The sequence below is a fragment of the Astyanax mexicanus genome, chromosome 6 (assembly GCF_023375975.1).
Source record: "Astyanax mexicanus isolate ESR-SI-001 chromosome 6, AstMex3_surface, whole genome shotgun sequence".
NCBI lineage: Eukaryota > Metazoa > Chordata > Actinopteri > Characiformes > Acestrorhamphidae > Astyanax > Astyanax mexicanus.
Window position 1 is genome coordinate 42,116,652 of NC_064413.1, and position 18,825 is coordinate 42,135,476.

Sequence of the window (18,825 nt, forward strand, 5' to 3'; positions counted from 1 at the left end):
TTGATATACTGAAGTATTGAGACATTGTATTATGCAACACTGTATTTACCAAAAACAATATTAGTAGTTTTGTAAAATGTACTCGGATTTACTAGAAGTTCATTTAGTGCTATGTTTAAACTCCAACCACTGGGTAAGAGTGTTGTACTTTTGTCTTTTGTGTTATAATTGCATAACAAGTTAACTTTTGTTTTACTCAGAAGGTATGTAGTTGTGTTTTAATACTATGACAGTTTTCAAAAAAAAAAAAAAAAAAAAAAAAAAAAAAATCAGTATGTAGGCTTACTTACAGTATCGTAATATTTGCAACATACTAAATCGTAATCCCTATATCATGATGTGCATCTTTTAATGCCAGATTCTTGCCAACTCTACTAGCCTTACTAGTTACTCAAGTGCATTTCAGTATATTTTCTAGACAAAGATGTGTGTGGATGTAGGACTACCACTCTTCAATACACAGTCCTATTGCTACTCTAATGAAGTGAACATTATAATGCTGCAGATTAGAAAAACTTTTGTACACTTATGTACACTTTACTGCCAAAGGTATGTGTATGCTTAGGCTTATAATTAGTGTGGTAGGCTATTTCAGCCCAATCAACAGGTGCATAAAATCAAAAATCAAGTCCACCAGTCTGCAAAACACAAGCCCTTGTGTGAAATTTCTGCCCTGTAAGAGCTGTTTCCGTCTCCGTCTCCGACTCAAAACAGTTCAGATGCACAGCGGTCAACCACATGAACTCACAGACTAAGACCACCAGATCTACACTGTCTCTGGAAACAAATTAGTTTCAGGCGTTTCCATTGTTGCACAGCTGTATGCAAGCCTAAAATGCATTGCTTATAATAGCTATATTAGCTATAATAGTGCAATAGCTTGATAATGCATGTACACATTACTTTATTAAGAGCAATTAACTTTTATCAATTCAGAATAATCAGACATTGAAATGGGAATACTGTCAGATATCCTATATAAATATTATAAATAAACAAAACTTAAATAAAATAAAACCACAATCTGCTTAAAAAAAAACAAAACAAAAAAAAAAAAACACATGCCAGCTCATTAACATTATTGTGCCCTTCTCACAAAGCAAACACAATAGGTAATAGTGAAGTCAGCAAAAATGATTGATTACGTTATGTCCATTTATCTGATAGGTAGACAGACAGGTAGACATATGCTGGTAGAGATAGTTTACCTGTGTGATGGCGGACAGCGTGGGTGAGATGGTGGGAGAGAACTGTTTGGAGAGATGCCTGCGGGACTCCGGACCGATGGGTAGATTGAGAGGTGAGAGCTGGGTTCGCCTCCTGGGGGAGGTGCTTAGCTGCGGTTGTACCTGACCAGATAAGAGCGGGGAGTACGAACTCAAACAGGTGCCTGACCCGCCCACTGCACTAGCTGCTGACTGGTGGGACTGTCCACTTAGGGAGGAGTTACTCAAAGAGGACTGCAAGGACTGGTTGCTGAGGGAGGACTGTAATGAAGGGGAGGAGCTTAGCGAGGACTGCAGGGAAGGATTACTAAGTGAAGACTGAAGGGAGTTGGAGCTGAGAGAGTTAGGGAATGAGTGGCTGCTCAGAGATGACTGGATATTTGGGTTGCTGAGTGATGATTGGAGGGAGGGATTACTGAGCGTGCCCTGTAGAGAAGCCAGGAGACCTGAGAGATGAAAAAGAAAAAAAGGATAAACAACCACAAAGCTTACAAAAACACTCTCTATGTTATTGCAACTTGTTAGAAATGCTAGTAAATAAGTATGGTATACGTTTAGAGGAAATATACATTCAATAATGTATAATTCGCAGACATGCCAAATGTAACAGAAAAGCAGTATGCAAACGGATCACGAAATGTTTTCTCAGTGGGCGGCTTGGGAACGCCCACATCGGTATAAATGCTGAGATGATATCTTGTGAGTGAGTGTCAGATTAAAGAGTCATTCCATTTAACAATCCATGATCAACACATGTTCATAAGGCTTATCACCAGTAGTGACAGAGCAGTATGTGGTTATGGTTATGATTGACATGCGGTGTCTGGCTAGAATTGTCCATGCAACAGAAACAGGACTCTGGTTCAAATTACATATGCATTCATTGCAGACTGCATTTCCATACTATATGTCCCATTTAATGTGGCAAGTCAGTGTATTTTTTATTTATTTTATTTTTTTTTATAACTTTTTTCACCATAATGAGATGCAATCAGAAGACTTTGGATTCCAGCAATCCATAATAAAAGAGGCAAGGTAATAAAAAAAATATTTAGACATTGGAATCATAATACAAGCAAACTAGGGATTGATGACTGATGTTATCACGTACTTCCAAATGATCGGAATCTGGTGGAAAAGATCTGGATCTCTAATGTATAAAAAATGTAACGTTACGTTGTTAATCCACAAGTTCACTATAGATTCTAAACGTATGTACTGAGAATGCCTGTACTGTGCTCACACTGTCAGCGCACGTTCCTCAAATCACCCATGTTTGTGCTGGTGTAACTCAGCACACTACAATATTCTAATTTAAAAAGCATCAAAACTACTATAACATTATACTGCAGTTTAAAAAAAAAAAAAAAAAAAAAAAAAAAAAAAAAAAAAAACATTATTACTGTCTCCCTTTTAACAATACAAGGGAATACCAGCATTTTAAAATATGAATCAGGATCTTAATTATGATTAATCACAGAATTGCAAGACATTTCTTTATAGTTTATTAAGTAAAAATATGATTTATGTGGATATTAAGTACTAATAAAATGGTATATTTGATACTGTTGTTCCAATAATAAACAAAAATAATAAAACCCCTTGGATGTGTTTTTTCTCTCTTTTTTTCATGGGATTGGGACTCTGTATCGATAGATACTCAGAATCAAATGACTCAGAGGCAAAAAAAAAAAGTGATTGGGACATCCCTATATAAAACATAAATAAAATAAACTAGTAGTACAGAGGTCGACAAAAATATAATAAGTCAAAAACAATTATTTAGACAGGCCTACATTTTACTAAGTATAAAAACAACCAGCTAAATGTGAAAAGAAAACCCCCGACTGTGTTACGTGTGTGTAAACCATAATGCTTTGAAAAAACAAGAGAGCAGTGAGTAGGCTGCATCCTGTGTGGTAAGCAAAAAAAATCATTTTATGGAGATAAGACTAGCTGCTGCTTCCGATTACACTCACACCCGCTACCTCCCTCGCACGGTCACACATACGACACTTTGTCAGGGCCTAAAGCTCAAACACCAGTTTACCTCTGTGTAGTACTTTTGTATATTTAACTATACATTATTAAAGAAATAAAGTATCTGAATAATGTTCTTCTTCTAACATCAAAAAGTGTTGACTGTTTTTATTATAATGAACTATTTCTGCTTATTTGAACCCAAACTTACTTGGAGAGTGGAAGGCGTTGGTGGTATTGATGCCGAGCTGAGTGAGGGTGGAGGCCAGGTTGCCAGTGCTGTTGCCACCGCTGAGGGAGGGGTAACCAGGCTCGTCTGGGTCGAGTGGTGTTGGCAGTGGGGAGGGAAAGTGCAGGCTGGACAGGTCAGGCAGGGAACCGCCCGTATTCAGTGCAGACGGGACATGAGGGGCATTGGACTGCTGGTCTGGTGAGGGGAATATGCTGATATACGAGAAGAAAGAGAGAGAGGGAGGGAAAGAGAAAGAGAGAGAGAGAAAAAAAAAAAAACTTTTAACGGCTTATCTGTAAAGATAGAGGAGGGCTATTGATTGTGAAAGACTGTCAGAACAGGCTACAAACATCTGACTGGCTTATGAAAGTAGAGTAAATTCTTGAACTTACGTGATTCCAGGGACTTCACAAGATTTTGGTCTCGAGGTCAGGATAGGTAACTGAAGCAAGGACAAAAAAATAAAAATAAAGTACTAATAAATCATACAAATTCATATAGAAATAAAATACAGCAATTTAGATTACAATGGATAATAATGGTGATAAACGTGAAAAGTGCATATCCTGAATGAAATGCAGAATGGTTGCACAGCTATAGTTGTTCCTTCTTCCACTTCAAGTGGCTAGATGGTTACTATGGTATTGCTCACTGGTTGCTCGAGTGTTGACAATTGGTCACGACAGTATCTCAAGTTGTTCCTATGCTGTAGCTATGGCATTCAAGCTAGTTGCTATGGTGTTTATGCTCTGGTACCCCACCACATGGTCACTATGGTATTCCATTTGGTTTGTGTTGCTATGTGGACACTAGATGGGTGCTACAGTGAAGTGAGGTGACTTGTATTGTTTTTCAGGTTGTGATGTTTGCAATGGTATCCCAGGTGGTTGCGCTGGTGTATCTGGTGTTTGCTAAAATGTTGCCAAATGGGTCTGACACACTTAAAATGATCAAGAATACACGCAGACTGGCATCACATACATTCATATAGGAGACAATTCCATAAATATTATTTTTGTAAGGTGAAGTTGTGTAACTATAGTTCACAGTAGCTAAAAACATGCAAACATGGGAAGTAAATAGTAAAAATTCAACAGCAGAAAGCTGCTAATTAAATTACCTTTTTAGTATCCCATGGCTTCAGAAGTTTTCCTTCATCCAACACATTCTCCTCAATGGGAGGAACCGGGTATGGAAACACTACATGAAAAGGAAAAATAAATAAAAAATAATGTCAGAGGTTTTACTCCACTTTTATCTTAAACATATCAACTTTGTGCTAAAAAAAATGCATTTAGTGATGCTAAGTGGCGTACTTCTCCGTCCATCTCCTTCGTTCAAACCTAGAACACAAACAAAAGAAAGAAAAATAATTAAGATTAACAAAACGCTGCATAGTTCTAAAACCACTGCTATAACTAGGCACTACCAACTTGGATTAAAATAACAGGGAGTGCATTTGTCCGTAGGGGCAGCAAATGAAACCTACCACTGCGTCTTCCCTGCGGGTTTAGGGTGTGTCCTGCACTAAACGGGTCTCCTGCGGGGGGATTCATCACACTGGTGTGAAGTGCAGAGTCTGAGTTCGTTCTGTAGAAGAGAGACAAAATAAGAGAAGGATGTGAAGACTGAAAGTGAGTTTGTGAAATGAACCAGGCTGTTATAGTGATGTGTATTACAGTATACTGACTTGATAAGTCATCCAGGTGGTTCAGTTTGGGGAAAAAATGGCTTAAAATACCATCCAACTGTTCAATCAACATTTGTGGTATGTTTCTCCTATAATTCTCTCCAGTACCACAGGCGGCACCGTGGTAACTGAAGCAGTGCAACATATTTCAAACCTGAAGCTGCTAGCACCTCTGCTGGCTGGATACACTGTTTTTCTAATTCATTTATTTTACCCCATTGGTAATATTTGAAAGCAGGGTAATATTTAGAAATTAAGTGATTGACAGCCATGGCTTGTAAAGACAGTCCACAGTACATGAAGCAAATCTGAGTTGAGTCTGAATCTGAGTTGTCAATCAACTAGAAGGAGTATATATCTGATATACCAGCCAATCAGCTCAGCGCTCTCCCATGCTGCAATATCTTTGTAGACACCCATTCTAATGAAAGAATAATGTCCTGAAGCAGATAACATGATTCTAATGGCACCATGACTAATGCCAGGCATGGACAAGCTGTAGACCTGTGGAGCTTCGATCCTTCTGGGATAAGTTGGGGTGAGGTGTTGATCATCCAACACTCTGATCTTACCAACACTCTTGTCATTGAACGCAATCAAATCCTCACAGTAACCAACAGTAAGTTACTACACGAAAAGCAGGATAAAAAAAATAATAATAATAATAAAAATAAAGAAACAGATTTTGTCTACAGTAGTCGGTCAACCCTGAACTCTAGCTTACCATGCACTCACCAACCACAATAATGAGCCCACTAACCACCACACTGCTGTTACTGTCTTTAGAACGCCTCATCAAACGAGGCAAGATAAGACCAGGGCAAGAAGATGAGAGAAAGTACGAAAGAAAATAAAACAATAGAAAGGAAAAGAAGTAGAAAATAAGGAAAATGAGTGAGAATCAAAAAAGAAAGAAAAGGCTAAAGAGAGACAGATACAAATAGATGGAGAGATAGAGGTAGAGAGTGGACGACCAAGAGGGGTGAATTCACCTGTTGAGTGCTGTGGTGGGAAGACGGAACAACTGGTTCTTGTCCATGGAGAAATTACTGGACCAGTTCCTTTGTGATTGACAGAAAAATGCCCATTATTTCCAGAACCACGAGGAAAGAATGGAGCAGGCTTGCGAAAGAATCCAAAAGCAGCTCAAAGAAAGGATCAGAAAGAGGGACACTGACGATATACAGCAGAGGAGCCTTTCTCTATATCGGTCAGGGACAGCAATGTGGCCCCGTTCCAAGAGAAAGGGATCGGACAGATGAAGAAAATTATAGTTTAATTTAGAGAAGAACACTGAGGCCACTTCAGTGATTCTTCAACATGCAGACCAGCATGTGCCTCTAAGATTACATCACCGCTCTACATTGTGTGCATGTGTGTGTATGTGAGTGTGTGTGAGTGTGTAGCTAGGTAGGATTTATAAGGGCTGTTGATCAGAGTGTGAGGACTCTGCTGACACAGCGGAACATGTCTGCAGCTTACTGCTGATTCCTCCACTCTCAAGCTGATCAATCGATTGCCGAGATTTCCAAAAACCCCAGCACCCTCCTCATAAACTGCTGAAACGTGGCAGCTGCTGCCCCAACAACAACCTTCAGTCAATAACCAATTGCTTAAGTATGAACTTTATTTTTAAAGTCAGTATCCCACTCACTGAGGGTGAGTCTGTTCCATTAAGCAGAGCCAGAAGAAGAGGATTTTGGAACTGAAGAACAAAAGTAGAAATTAAGAATGGGATTCAAAGTGTGACAAATAAAGAAAAAGCAGAAGAAAAAGTTGCCACAGTCAAAAGAAAATATTCCTAAAGGAAATTTTAAGAAAATTTGCCCAGAAGGGCAGGAAAAAAAACAGCAGTCAAAGCCGTGGAGAAGAGTTAACTGCAAAAAGCAGTGCTGTTTGGTTAGTCCTGTCAGTGCCAGCGTTAGTGCTCCACAAACCAAAAAATCAGCCTCGGCATTCATACACCGGTTATTCAGTCAAACAAATAGACAGCCAGACAGCAGAGTCAAGGCGTTAAGCATGGAGGGGCTCAGCCGAAGCCCTTTAGATCTTTTTAGTATGCATTACCTTCTCCAGCTGGGGTCAGGAGGTGGCGAGAGGTACGCTGAGCTGCAATGAGAGCTGTCCATCTGAAGTAAGTGATTAAGGATGATTGCAGTTCTATCAGTTTCTACACAGATTTTTAAATAAAGCAAGTTAAGTTGCCTTTACATTCTACGCATATATACATTCTAAGCACATTTCACACCAGATCTAGTAAACCTGCTGCACCACCTTCTAAGTGATACACTTCTAGACACTGTTTAAACCTGGTTACTTTGTGTCAATAATTGTTCTCTCTTTTTTTTTTTCTGGAAAATTTCTTACATTACAAAACTAAAATGTGCTTTATTTTGACATCAACATTTCTTCTACTTAGACATTCGTGAAGGAACTTAAAATAACTAAAAATAACTTAGAATATTAAAGAAAATAACTGATTTCTCCCAATAGGGAGATGTAACATATTTGGTTATTCTTTGGAAGACCTGCCACTCAGGGCACATAGAATGTTTTCACATTATTTACAATCTAGACCAATAAACATCTCAACTGACAGCTCCTTTAGGGGCAAAAATAATTATTTATTTACATTCCACAACCATAAGCTATGTCTTCAAATATTGTAAACAAAATATCTACAAAATTAAAGCCTGCAATAGCACTCGGGTCTGTTAAGATCTTCTTAAAGTCAATTTTATGCTCCAATTGAGCCTTAATAAAGTTCATTCAATCAATACAAGCACAAAAAAGACAGCTGTGACTTGTACTCTACATCACAGCATACAGAGACTGCTTATTTGTAGTACAACAACAAGCATCGTAGACAGATTCCAGCACCTTGCATGTACTGTGCCGCATCGGGACTGGAATTACAAAATCAAATCTATATTAAATAAAATAGCTAAACCATTTCATTGCAAAAATGCTGGAAAGAAATCACAACTTCCTGTGCAAAATCGCATGAAATTCTATTAAAACCAAATCTATAAATATTATTTAATACAGTAGTAAATTAAGTTATATGGAGTGGAAGGATACTTGTCTCCTGTATGGCCGGCTGGGAGAGATGAAGCGTCTGTCTCTGTGGACCCTCTCCACCAGCCCGTGGTGTCGTGTTGAGCGACTGGAGTCCAGGTTCGAGTGGAATGCACCCTAAAGGGAACATAAACACATGGGACACACACACTCAGTGGACTATGTTAGGGTTAGACTCGTCTCAAGAGAACACATGAAAACATCTACACACTGCTAATGAGCTGTTGCATGACTAGAATGATGCAATTCTTTAGGGAAGACTTCCAATACCGCAACAACTTTACAATGAGACAAATTACAGTGGATTTAATTTGCCCACAAGCTTAAAAAAACAAACACAAAAGGCCCAAATGATACAGAATAAAGAATAGCAAAAAATGAGGATGAATGGCATTTAAAAACAGTTATTGAGTTCATGTTATTCAAATTTTTTTCTTAATAATTTATTCTACAAATAATTTAATAATATGTATGCCTGCAAAGATTAGTCGACATAATTGACAATGTCGACTATAAAAAAATGTCAAAAATTGACAATTTTATATTGAATATATATATTCTGTTAATATTTACATCTCATTTGAAGACATACAAGTATACTAGAATATCTTAATGTCCTTTAAACAACATCCAGCCTGTGCAAATGTTTCCTATAATATACGTTGTATCAAACTTTTAAGAATGTACTGCACAAATGTTCTAGGGCCCTAAATGTTTAACTGTCAATGTGCAGTAAAATATGCACTGGATCAGGAGCCTCGGCAGTAGGAAGTGCAAATAAAGGGCATGGCAAAAAATAAATCGTGACTTACCGACTAATCGAAAAAAATAATCATAAGATTATTCGACTGCTAAAATAGTTATTAGTTGCAGCCCTAATAATTTGTGCACCCAATTAGTCTGATTTTATAGTGGGACTAACCTTGGGGCTGGAATTAGAGTTAGACTTTATGGGAATTTTTTTTAACAATATATTTCCTAATTTGGTTAATACAATATAATTCTGCTGTGTATTTAGGGGAGTAATCTGAACCTACAAACTGAAGTATTCATTTACCAATTCCTGAAATATAACCTGTAATAAACCACAGCCAGCGATGGATGCTGTAACATTATTACAATGTATATTGATACTGAAATATTGCCCAGCCCTGCTTTAAATAAAAAGGCTGTCCAGCCAGATACATTGTGCTATAGAAGCAAACAGTTTTCTTTTTAAAATAAAGCACTCACAAAAGGTATTGAAACCTCAAAATCTGGAAATTATTACACATCCAGGTTCCTTTGAACTACACTCAGAAATATAGTATCTAAATGCAGAAAGTTTGGAATAGTAGTTAAACTTCCAAGGAAAGCCCTTGAAAAGCAAGGCATAAAATCCTCCAGTAAATGACAAAGGACCAAAAACAACATCTAAAGAAGTGCATTCCTCTCTTGGTCAGTGGTCATGACTCAACTATCAGTAAAACACTAGGCAAGAATGAGATCCACAGCAAAACAGTACAGAGAAAGCCTTTCTAACCAAGAAGAATGTAAATGCTCATTTTAGGGTCATCACAAAGCCCCTACGTAGATGATCTTACTGAGTTTTGGGAAAATATGTTTTGGAGAGATGAATAAGAAGAGTCTAAGAGTTTTTTAATGACATACATAGATGCAAAAGTCAGTTCAGTTGGTGGCCGTCTTTGCAACGTGACCGGGCGCTTATTTCCAGTAAAGGAAACAAGACCAGCCTTTCATCTGTTTAAACCGAATATCAGATTACCATTATTGAAATCAATTTTAAAATAATTGATGAAATCTTAAAAAAACATTATAAAGAGTTTATGCTGTTTGACTTGATAATTTTTGGGCTTATTGTGGCTGCTGCACCTGCGCACATCTCCAAGGGAGGCTTCTTCACCAACACCACTGACCCACCTCCACTCTCTGCACAACCAGCAAGCAGACTGGTATGTTTTGTTTTAACATACAATGTAATTTATTGTTTAAAGGGTTTACAAATTCAGGAGTTCAGAAAGGAGGCTAATACTTTACAGCACTAAAAACTTTATAATAACTGACACTGCTGATACTGACATGCTATTATTTCAGTACTGTGTCACTGCAATCAAAATTTGAATATTTTCACTACAGTTCACATTCACTTAGCAGACTGCACTATATTTTTTACAGCCTGCCATGATGTGACTTTTCCCAGGAAAATTACTCTTAATAAGAACATGTAGTTGCTGTTTCCTGCACATATGGAATTATATAATCACTTAATACACTTTAATAAACATTTATCACACCTTGTTTGCTTCAACAAGTAAACAGTTCACGTCCCAATTCTCTGATCAAACAATTTAATCTTTTTGGAGAGGCTGGTTCACAACTAGCTCCAGACCCAGCCTAAAATAAACTGATGCAATCAGTAACAGTACCTGAAGGTCGGGGGTGTTCCTGCCGATCTGATTGACGTTTGGTAAAGAGCCGCCATAGTAAGGGCCCTGTGTTCTGGCCAGCCGAACCTTCTGAGCCTGAATCTGCAGAAGCAAAAAGTAAGAACATTCTTATTACAGAAGCAGAGATAAGCAAAATATTTCACACATAAAAGTACACAATATCCTCTATGTTCTCTACAGTTTTGAAAGAACAGTTTTAAACCACAGTCAATAAATAACAGTAAGTAGTAATAAAAAAACAAATGGCATTTTAAGTATTATATAGTATAAATCATTTTATCTCTTTACAATATTTGTTTCAACTTAAATAAAGCAAGATACTGTATAATAACAACATATAAAACATGAGACAACCAAGAGTTGTCTTGATGTGTGGTATTTTTCTTAGTCATTTACACCATCTATAGCTCTCATCAGCATACTAGACATAATAACAGTTCAGGTTATTTTTCATCCATGATCTAAAAATGCAATAAAATTGCAGAAGACAAGCTGAACGCTAACGAACGCATATTTTACTTTTAAGCATATTATATGTCAAAGATGTTTTGGAGGTATTGCTAATTAGACTATCATTTTAATGCAAGACCAGGACTGTTAAGGTGTTTTAGTTAATTCCCAGCACTACAAAAACAAAAATGAACCCCACTGGATTGTCTAAACTCATAATATGCAGTCCTGGGCAATTCCAATAAATAAATGCTCAGCATTGTAAATATTTGTTTTAATTCTCCTTTTTTCTCTGTCTTTTGCCATTTCGCTGCTTAGCAGCATCTCATTCACTCGTAACAATAGTGGCCTTCTTTCCTCCCTCCCCTTCAGGCTGCTTTTCTGTGATGTAATGATTATACTATAATGAAGTTTCAGTGAATGAGGCCTTCACTTACAAGAGCAACACACACCTGGCTCCAAGATTCTAAAGGTGAATGCACAGACTGGCTGCAGATTGTGTACAACGCAGACTTGCAGAAATACATACAAAACTTTAATAAAAGTTTCTCCCATATTGGCCAATTACCACAACCACTTATCAGGTTCCCACCATATCACTACACCAGCACAGTATTCATAATTCAGACAGCCAGCTCATTTGAAGGTAAGCAAAGCAACCCAGCTCTCATACATCAGCTAACAGATGCCTATGCAGATCAATCACCCACCAAGAGAGAGAAAGGCCAATTGTACTCTGGCTGCTGATGCCAAAGTAGCGTGTACTGGTAAACCAGTGATCCTTAGAACATATTTATATATGAATATACAGAATATATGAGACATAAGAGGTTGACATAAATAGTCACTAAATAAATAAAATCACTGTTCATAATAACAAAAAAAAAACAATAAAACAAAAATAAAATTACAGAATTTCAACCCAAAAACTCTAACCACAGACATATTTCACTGTGCAAAGCATGTTTTTGAGACTGCACCAAGTACCAATGTAATAATGCTGTTCCTCCGCCTCAGTGTTCTAGCCCACTCCAAATATTACAAACAAGCTTTTGTTCCCACACGCCCAGACCCACAGCAATTCACATTCCACGGCTTTAAAAGGCTTAAATCATGAGCATAAGTGACAGTGACAATACTGTTTTGTGTTGGAGCCAACGCGACACTGCATCAGTGTTTACTAATCAACTGAAATGAGAATAAAACGCTGGAGTGCTATCCAATTGCAAGGCCACATGAGATAGACCGTGCTCAAGGACAGCTCAGACAGACAATGGGGTCTAATCAATTCTCCACACGGCATGCTCACTTCAGCATGGCCCTCCGCCTCCTCACATTCAATTAACTACTGTAACTAGCTTCATTTTATTACTAACAGTTTAATACGACCAACCAGGCTTTTACAGCTATTGATGCGATGTACTGACTGCAGAGTAGAGGTGTGCCAAAAAATCGATTCACATAAGAATCTTGATTCTCATTTACTACGATTCAGAATCGATTTAAAATGTCCCAAAATCGATTCTGAGGGGCGGGTTTTGGACTGATTTTGGGCTGGGTATTTTTGTTGGACCTGGCAACCCGCTTGTCCCTTCAAACCGAGGTCTTCCAGACCCACACAGAGCGTAGTAGGTGTTTGAGAATCACCGGTAAGATGGCAGAACAAGCACTATATTACCTTAGATTAACGTGTAGTTTTAATGTTTTATGGCAGAATGCTTCATAACAAGCATAAAAAAGATCGCTAGTAGTTAGTTTCAGTAACTGTTAGCTAGCTAACAAGCTAACTTTCCAGTTCCACCTTAAATAACGCTACAGGTGGCAGCAGGCTGCAGCATTTAAGGCGGAACGGAAAAATAAAATAAGCTAATCAGAGCTAATTTCAGCTCCTCATCACAGAGGAATTAAGGAATGGACAATATGAATTAATTTCTCCACCTCCTGCCCCCTTTCTGAAGAAATACAACGACCTTAAATTAACTAGTTAATCAGCAGCTGCTCCTGAACTTTAGCGCTCCACTGCTATCATCACATCAGCCCAGCAGCGTCACCTACACACCACCGCTAGTAGCCTGGTAATAAAGCAGTGTTATTTATTATTTATTTATTGTTCATTAACGTCATTGTGATATCCCAGTGATTCCTCTGTCACTGAGGACCCACATTCCTGCACATTTTATTGTTTTTGTAACACATTACTTGCTCCAGGACCAGTGTATATTATGGAGGGTTTTTTTTTTTTCAAAAAGATTCATAAGCCAGAAGCAGAAATTTTTATAATTCAAATCGTTTTGAATCAAAAATCGATTTTGAATCGAATCGTGGCCCCCAAAATCGGAATCGAATCGAATCGTGAGATAGTAATCGATTCCCACCCCTACTGCAGAGTGTAGAAAAGCAGACAGTAAAACGCCACTCAAACTGCTGGCAGTACAATGTGTAGTTCACTTGTTCCCCCGTCATATTTCTCCCCTATAAACTGTCATTCCAGCCTATAATTCCCAGCAGTTAGTGTTCCTTGACCTAATATGGACACATCTTTTATTTTTCCCCAGAAATCAGTTTAAAAATGTTATTCTGGTATATTAGAGGAATTGGAAATAAAGTGATTGACAGGATCAGACTGTCTGAAGGACATTTCTGTTCATTACATGAGGCAGCTGAGTTGTAGTCAGGTTGTCAGTGATCATACTTTATTATTATTGATCATGTGATGTCCTGTTGATGCATTAGCACACACATTTAAAATCTACTAATGCAAAGTTCTTTCCAAAGGTCTTTACAGTTTTTTATTTATTCAGATGTTAGCATAAAATTAATTAAATTAAATTAGCAGTTAGCCACCCAGCTTATGTCAGTGCTACACCAAAACTGATCTGAACCTGTTGCAAATCAATCCTAAAAAAGGCTCTACTTCCTAAGGTAAACATAACGGCCCACATTTGAGGTCTACAAAAATGATCAAGGTCACAATTACATATTATCTGTTAAATCGACGTAACTATCGTGACAGACTTAGATCAAAGAACAGCTTATTTTAGATTTGACTAGTTTGTAAATAAATAGATATTAGATTATTAATGGCCAACATTCTATTACTCCAGAAAGAAAAAGATCAATGCACGTGATTTTTAGCTGACCTCTCAGAGGATTTTGCAACCTGCATCAAACCAATGTATTCACACCCTCAGCCCAATACCACAAACCACATCCCCTACCACAAGTAAACTTTCCATCCTATTAAGAGCATTTACACTCATTTCTGGTTGGCGGACTATTCTCAAACCAGTACAAAGAGTGGGTTGTTTAAAACTCCAGCAGCACTGCTGTGTCCGAATCACTGGTACAGATCCAGTGGAAGACACACTAAAAACACTAACACACTGCTATGTCACTAAAATGCTGAGAATTACCCACGTACACTGTGGTGGCCCTGACCATTAAAGAACAGAGCAGAGAAAGAGGTGGACAACTGCCTGATTACCAATTTGCTCCTAGATGATCAGTGGATCTGACTAAATGTATAATGAGCATACAAACAACGTTACAGCAGATCAGAGTTTACAGAACCATGACAAGTCAAAAATCATATGAAGACTTAAATGATTCATAGATAATATAAATAACGAAGCAGGTCTATAAATAGGAGTGACGTGGTCAAGAAAACACATTTTGGGTGAATCTAGAGGCCAAAACATCTGCCTGCCTTCAAACTGGAGTATAACATTAGAAAATCTGACAAAATCATTTAAGTAAATAACAAAAAAAAGAAAATAATATAAAACATACATTCAAGTGATAAAAACTTCCAGCAGCACCTCAGGTAGTATTATATTTGTAGATTATCATAATGAAGCAGGTACAAATTATCAATTAGCCACCCCATGTGTGTTGTGGCTGCTGATGGGTGTAAGTAGTGTGTAAATGACAATACCAGGATGCAAAGAAACATCAGGATCCTGTGTTGTTCTGTGCTGGATAACTCATGCTCATCACAATGCGAGGAGGACATTGTCAAGGTGGCCACCCTAACTATAAAGCACTGCTGGAAACCATTTTATATATAAGTTACACAAGAAAGCCTTAGATAGTTCTAACAGCACTTAACTCTCTCCCTGCATGAAGCTAAGTGAACTTTGTATTTCCAAACATGCTTACTCTAAAACACACCAGCAGCCTGACATTGTTTCTATCAGACAGGAGAATGACTGTTCTATAATGGAGCTGGTGTATAATCAGTCATATTCTTTTCACAAGTCAGATTCTGGTGTAACAACACCACTAATATGCACATTTAAACTGCTGCACGCAGCTAGACTGCAGTCCTAAATCAGCGTTTATCACTCACTAGCTGTCTCCTCCAGGCATGCTGCTGCTTTTAGCCTGATTGGATGCACTGACAAACACAGCACTCCAGGTTTTAGCAGGAAGACTGTTCTCAGATAAAGAGAAAGGAGATTTACAAATGATCGGCTACAGTAACAGGACCTCTGCATGGGGGTGATTATATTATTAGAGATCCGAGGCCAGCACTAGGCATCTGCTTACCACTGTACTATAAACATCCCCGGTCTGATGTGTGCTAAGCTCATTAAACGATAACTACCACAGGAGGAGTGACTCGGCTGAAACTATTGAATAATAATTGTTTTTTAATTTGGATTTGCTGATTTCCACAATTAAATCTATTATTTTTTTCTACTCTGAAAATAGTGACATATAAGTAGGATTCTTATAAGTAGGAGTCTTGCCTGTGCTTGGTCACATTTTTTCCAATACTGATACTAACTTAGCAAACATACACAGTATGATAACCATCATTTTACATATCACAGATCACCCAACAATGGTATACCACTAAAACCCTACTAACTGTTAGAGGTGTGCCAAAAAATCGATTCACATAAGAATCTTGATTCTCATTTACTACGATTCAGAATCGATTTAAAATGTCCCAAAATCGATTCTGAGGGGCGGGTTTTGGACTGATTTTGGGCTGGGTATTTTTGTTGGACCTGGCAACCCGCTTGTCCCTTCAAACCGAGGTCTTCCAGACCCACACAGAGCGTAGTAGGTGTTTGAGAATCACCGGTAAGATGGCAGAACAAGCACTATATTACCTTAGATTAACGTGTAGTTTTAATGTTTTATGGCAGAATGCTTCATAACAAGCATAAAAAAGATCGCTAGTAGTTAGTTTCAGTAACTGTTAGCTAGCTAACAAGCTAACTTTCCAGTTCCACCTTAAATAACGCTACAGGTGGCAGCAGGCTGCAGCATTTAAGGCGGAACGGAAAAATAAAATAAGCTAATCAGAGCTAATTTCAGCTCCTCATCACAGAGGAATTAAGGAATGGACAATATGAATTAATTTCTCCACCTCCTGCCCCCTTTCTGAAGAAATACAACGACCTTAAATTAACTAGTTAATCAGCAGCTGCTCCTGAACTTTAGCGCTCCACTGCTATCATCACATCAGCCCAGCAGCGTCACCTACACACCACCGCTAGTAGCCTGGTAATAAAGCAGTGTTATTTATTATTTATTTATTGTTCATTAACGTCATTGTGATATCCCAGTGATTCCTCTGTCACTGAGGACCCACATTCCTGCACATTTTATTGTTTTTGTAACACATTACTTGCTCCAGGACCAGTGTATATTATGGAGGGTTTTTTTTTTTCAAAAAGATTCATAAGCCAGAAGCAGAAATTTTTATAATTCAAATCGTTTTGAATCAAAAATCGATTTTGAATCGAATCGTGGCCCCCAAAATCGGAATCGAATCGAATCGTGAGATAGTAATCGATTCCCACCCCTACTAACTGTACACTCAAATATCAAATGTTAAATATCAGACAGCACAGTCTGAAATTCTCAGCAATGTTCTTATCTAATATGCTGCTCAAAGTTTTCCAGAAAGCTCTGACTAACTGTGACTTGATACAGAAAAAGGCTGTTTCTAATTTACATGTGTGTTGAATGTGGTGAAGATTTGCTTCCGACCATATCAGAACTTGTCTCGTGTCTCGTAACGCAATCATAATGAGTTATATGTCTGCCTATACTAAATTTATTGTGTGGTCTATTAAACATCTACATACAACTAGTGATGGATAAATAATCTCATATTTAAGTAGATACGAACCAGGTGAATACACCAAACAAGTACTAATAAATATAAAATATCTGTTTTCATTGGACCTAAACATTAAGTTTGTCTAAAGTGTATAAAAATTGAATTTAGTCATTAACCAATAACAAGCACATCAGTTTCCAAAGTAATATACCCGAAAAGCAAAAGCATAATAATTTGAAAACACTGTGATGTGTATTTAAGCTTTTAATATGAGAAATTTGAACTAAAACTGGCCACAATCACAACTATTTTGTGATAAACAAAATGCAATTCTGAGCTTATTTTAGTCATAAGCATTTTAATAACACTGACCAAATGCAGGTCCTATTACAGAAAGGAAAAACAGTCCTGTTTAACAAAACAGTAATGTAAGACATGGGTAAATAAATGGCATCTTGAATATCGCAATTTATAAACAAAGTGCAGTGTTTCATAAAACTGGTCCTGGAGGCACACTGTCCTGCTCATTTACTGTTTTCCCTGCTCCAGATAATCAGATCATTAAAACCTTAATTGCAGGGTGTGTGTTAAAAGCAGGGATACCTCAAACATACGCAGGGCATGGTGCACTCAGAATAAGCACTGAGAAACACTGGTGTGGTAAAGTGGGTAAAAACACTGCTCAGTTGGATATGCACAATTCTATGTCTTCCTAAGTGAGAGCATTAACCAATGCCAAAAATGTAAATGCAAAAAATGTTAAATCTCTGTAATCATACAATTACTGTAGCCATCATAATATAAATTGTCATATTGATCAACTATTAAAGTAACCTAGTTCTGTACACAATACGTTTGTGTCAAAACAAACAAGAATACATACTTTACTCATGAAATTATCAAAAAAGAAAGCACATTAAACATTAGGGGTGGGACAAAACATCAATTTTGTCATACATTCTATAGTTTTTGTTTTGCAATTTAATATTTTTTTGATATATATTGAGTATCATAAAACCTAATGATTGCCACCCATTTTAATGTTACCTGAAAACTAACATTACATGTAGGGCTGGGAGATATTGTAAAAAGAATAATAATAATAATAATAATAATAATAATAAATATAAATCTCAATATTTTTCAATTATATGAATGATTGTTGATTTTGACTTCTTCCATAACTAACTAACATAAATAACTTCGTTTTTTTATTTGTAATCAAACAGCACAAATTAAAGTGATGCGCAAGCTATTGTTTCCTTTCCATTTATTTACTTTTTTTAAATATTTGTTTATTTTTTATGAATAGTAAGCAGACCCCTTGAACCCTGCATGCAGCTTATATATTTACCATGATGTAAATTCTCCTTGTATTTTCGTTAAAAAAGTGCACAATATGAAAATCACTGCCACAAATAAGATTGATTATTCCATTTTTTAAAACCACCCAGTCCTAATTACAATATGATATATTTATTTCCAAAGATATTAAGGAGGGAAAACACGTTGAACAGACTGCTAGCTAAACAGGCAGGTTAACTATGTCAATAATATAGGATGTGTTTAACTAGAGGAGCTGCGGTTCGGATGTTTTAACTTGTAGACGGCGGTGTTGACAGCTTGCTCGCAAGCATCTCGAC

General features: G+C 37.3%; 1 protein-coding gene across 4 annotated transcripts in view; it reads right to left on the reverse strand.

The window, feature by feature from the left end:
- LOC103023525 (CREB-regulated transcription coactivator 2) overlaps positions 1–18,825 on the reverse strand; it is a 31,923-nt gene that overhangs the window by 11,819 nt on the left and 1,279 nt on the right. For 3 of the 4 annotated variants that reach the window (XM_007233356.4, XM_015601312.3, XM_007233355.4), the window contains exons 2-11: positions 10,633–10,734; positions 8,210–8,323; positions 7,196–7,257; positions 6,121–6,189; positions 4,928–5,028; positions 4,755–4,781; positions 4,559–4,638; positions 3,831–3,880; positions 3,418–3,650; positions 1,209–1,672 (exon numbers count right to left, since the gene is read on the reverse strand). In XM_007233356.4, the coding sequence (XP_007233418.2) occupies positions 1,209–1,672; positions 3,418–3,650; positions 3,831–3,880; positions 4,559–4,638; positions 4,755–4,781; positions 4,928–5,028; positions 6,121–6,189; positions 7,196–7,257; positions 8,210–8,323; positions 10,633–10,734 (1,302 nt within the window). The remainder of the gene's footprint in view (positions 1–1,208; positions 1,673–3,417; positions 3,651–3,830; positions 3,881–4,558; positions 4,639–4,754; positions 4,782–4,927; positions 5,029–6,120; positions 6,190–7,195; positions 7,258–8,209; positions 8,324–10,632; positions 10,735–18,825) is intronic. The other variant, XM_015601314.3, reaches the window with a different exon arrangement.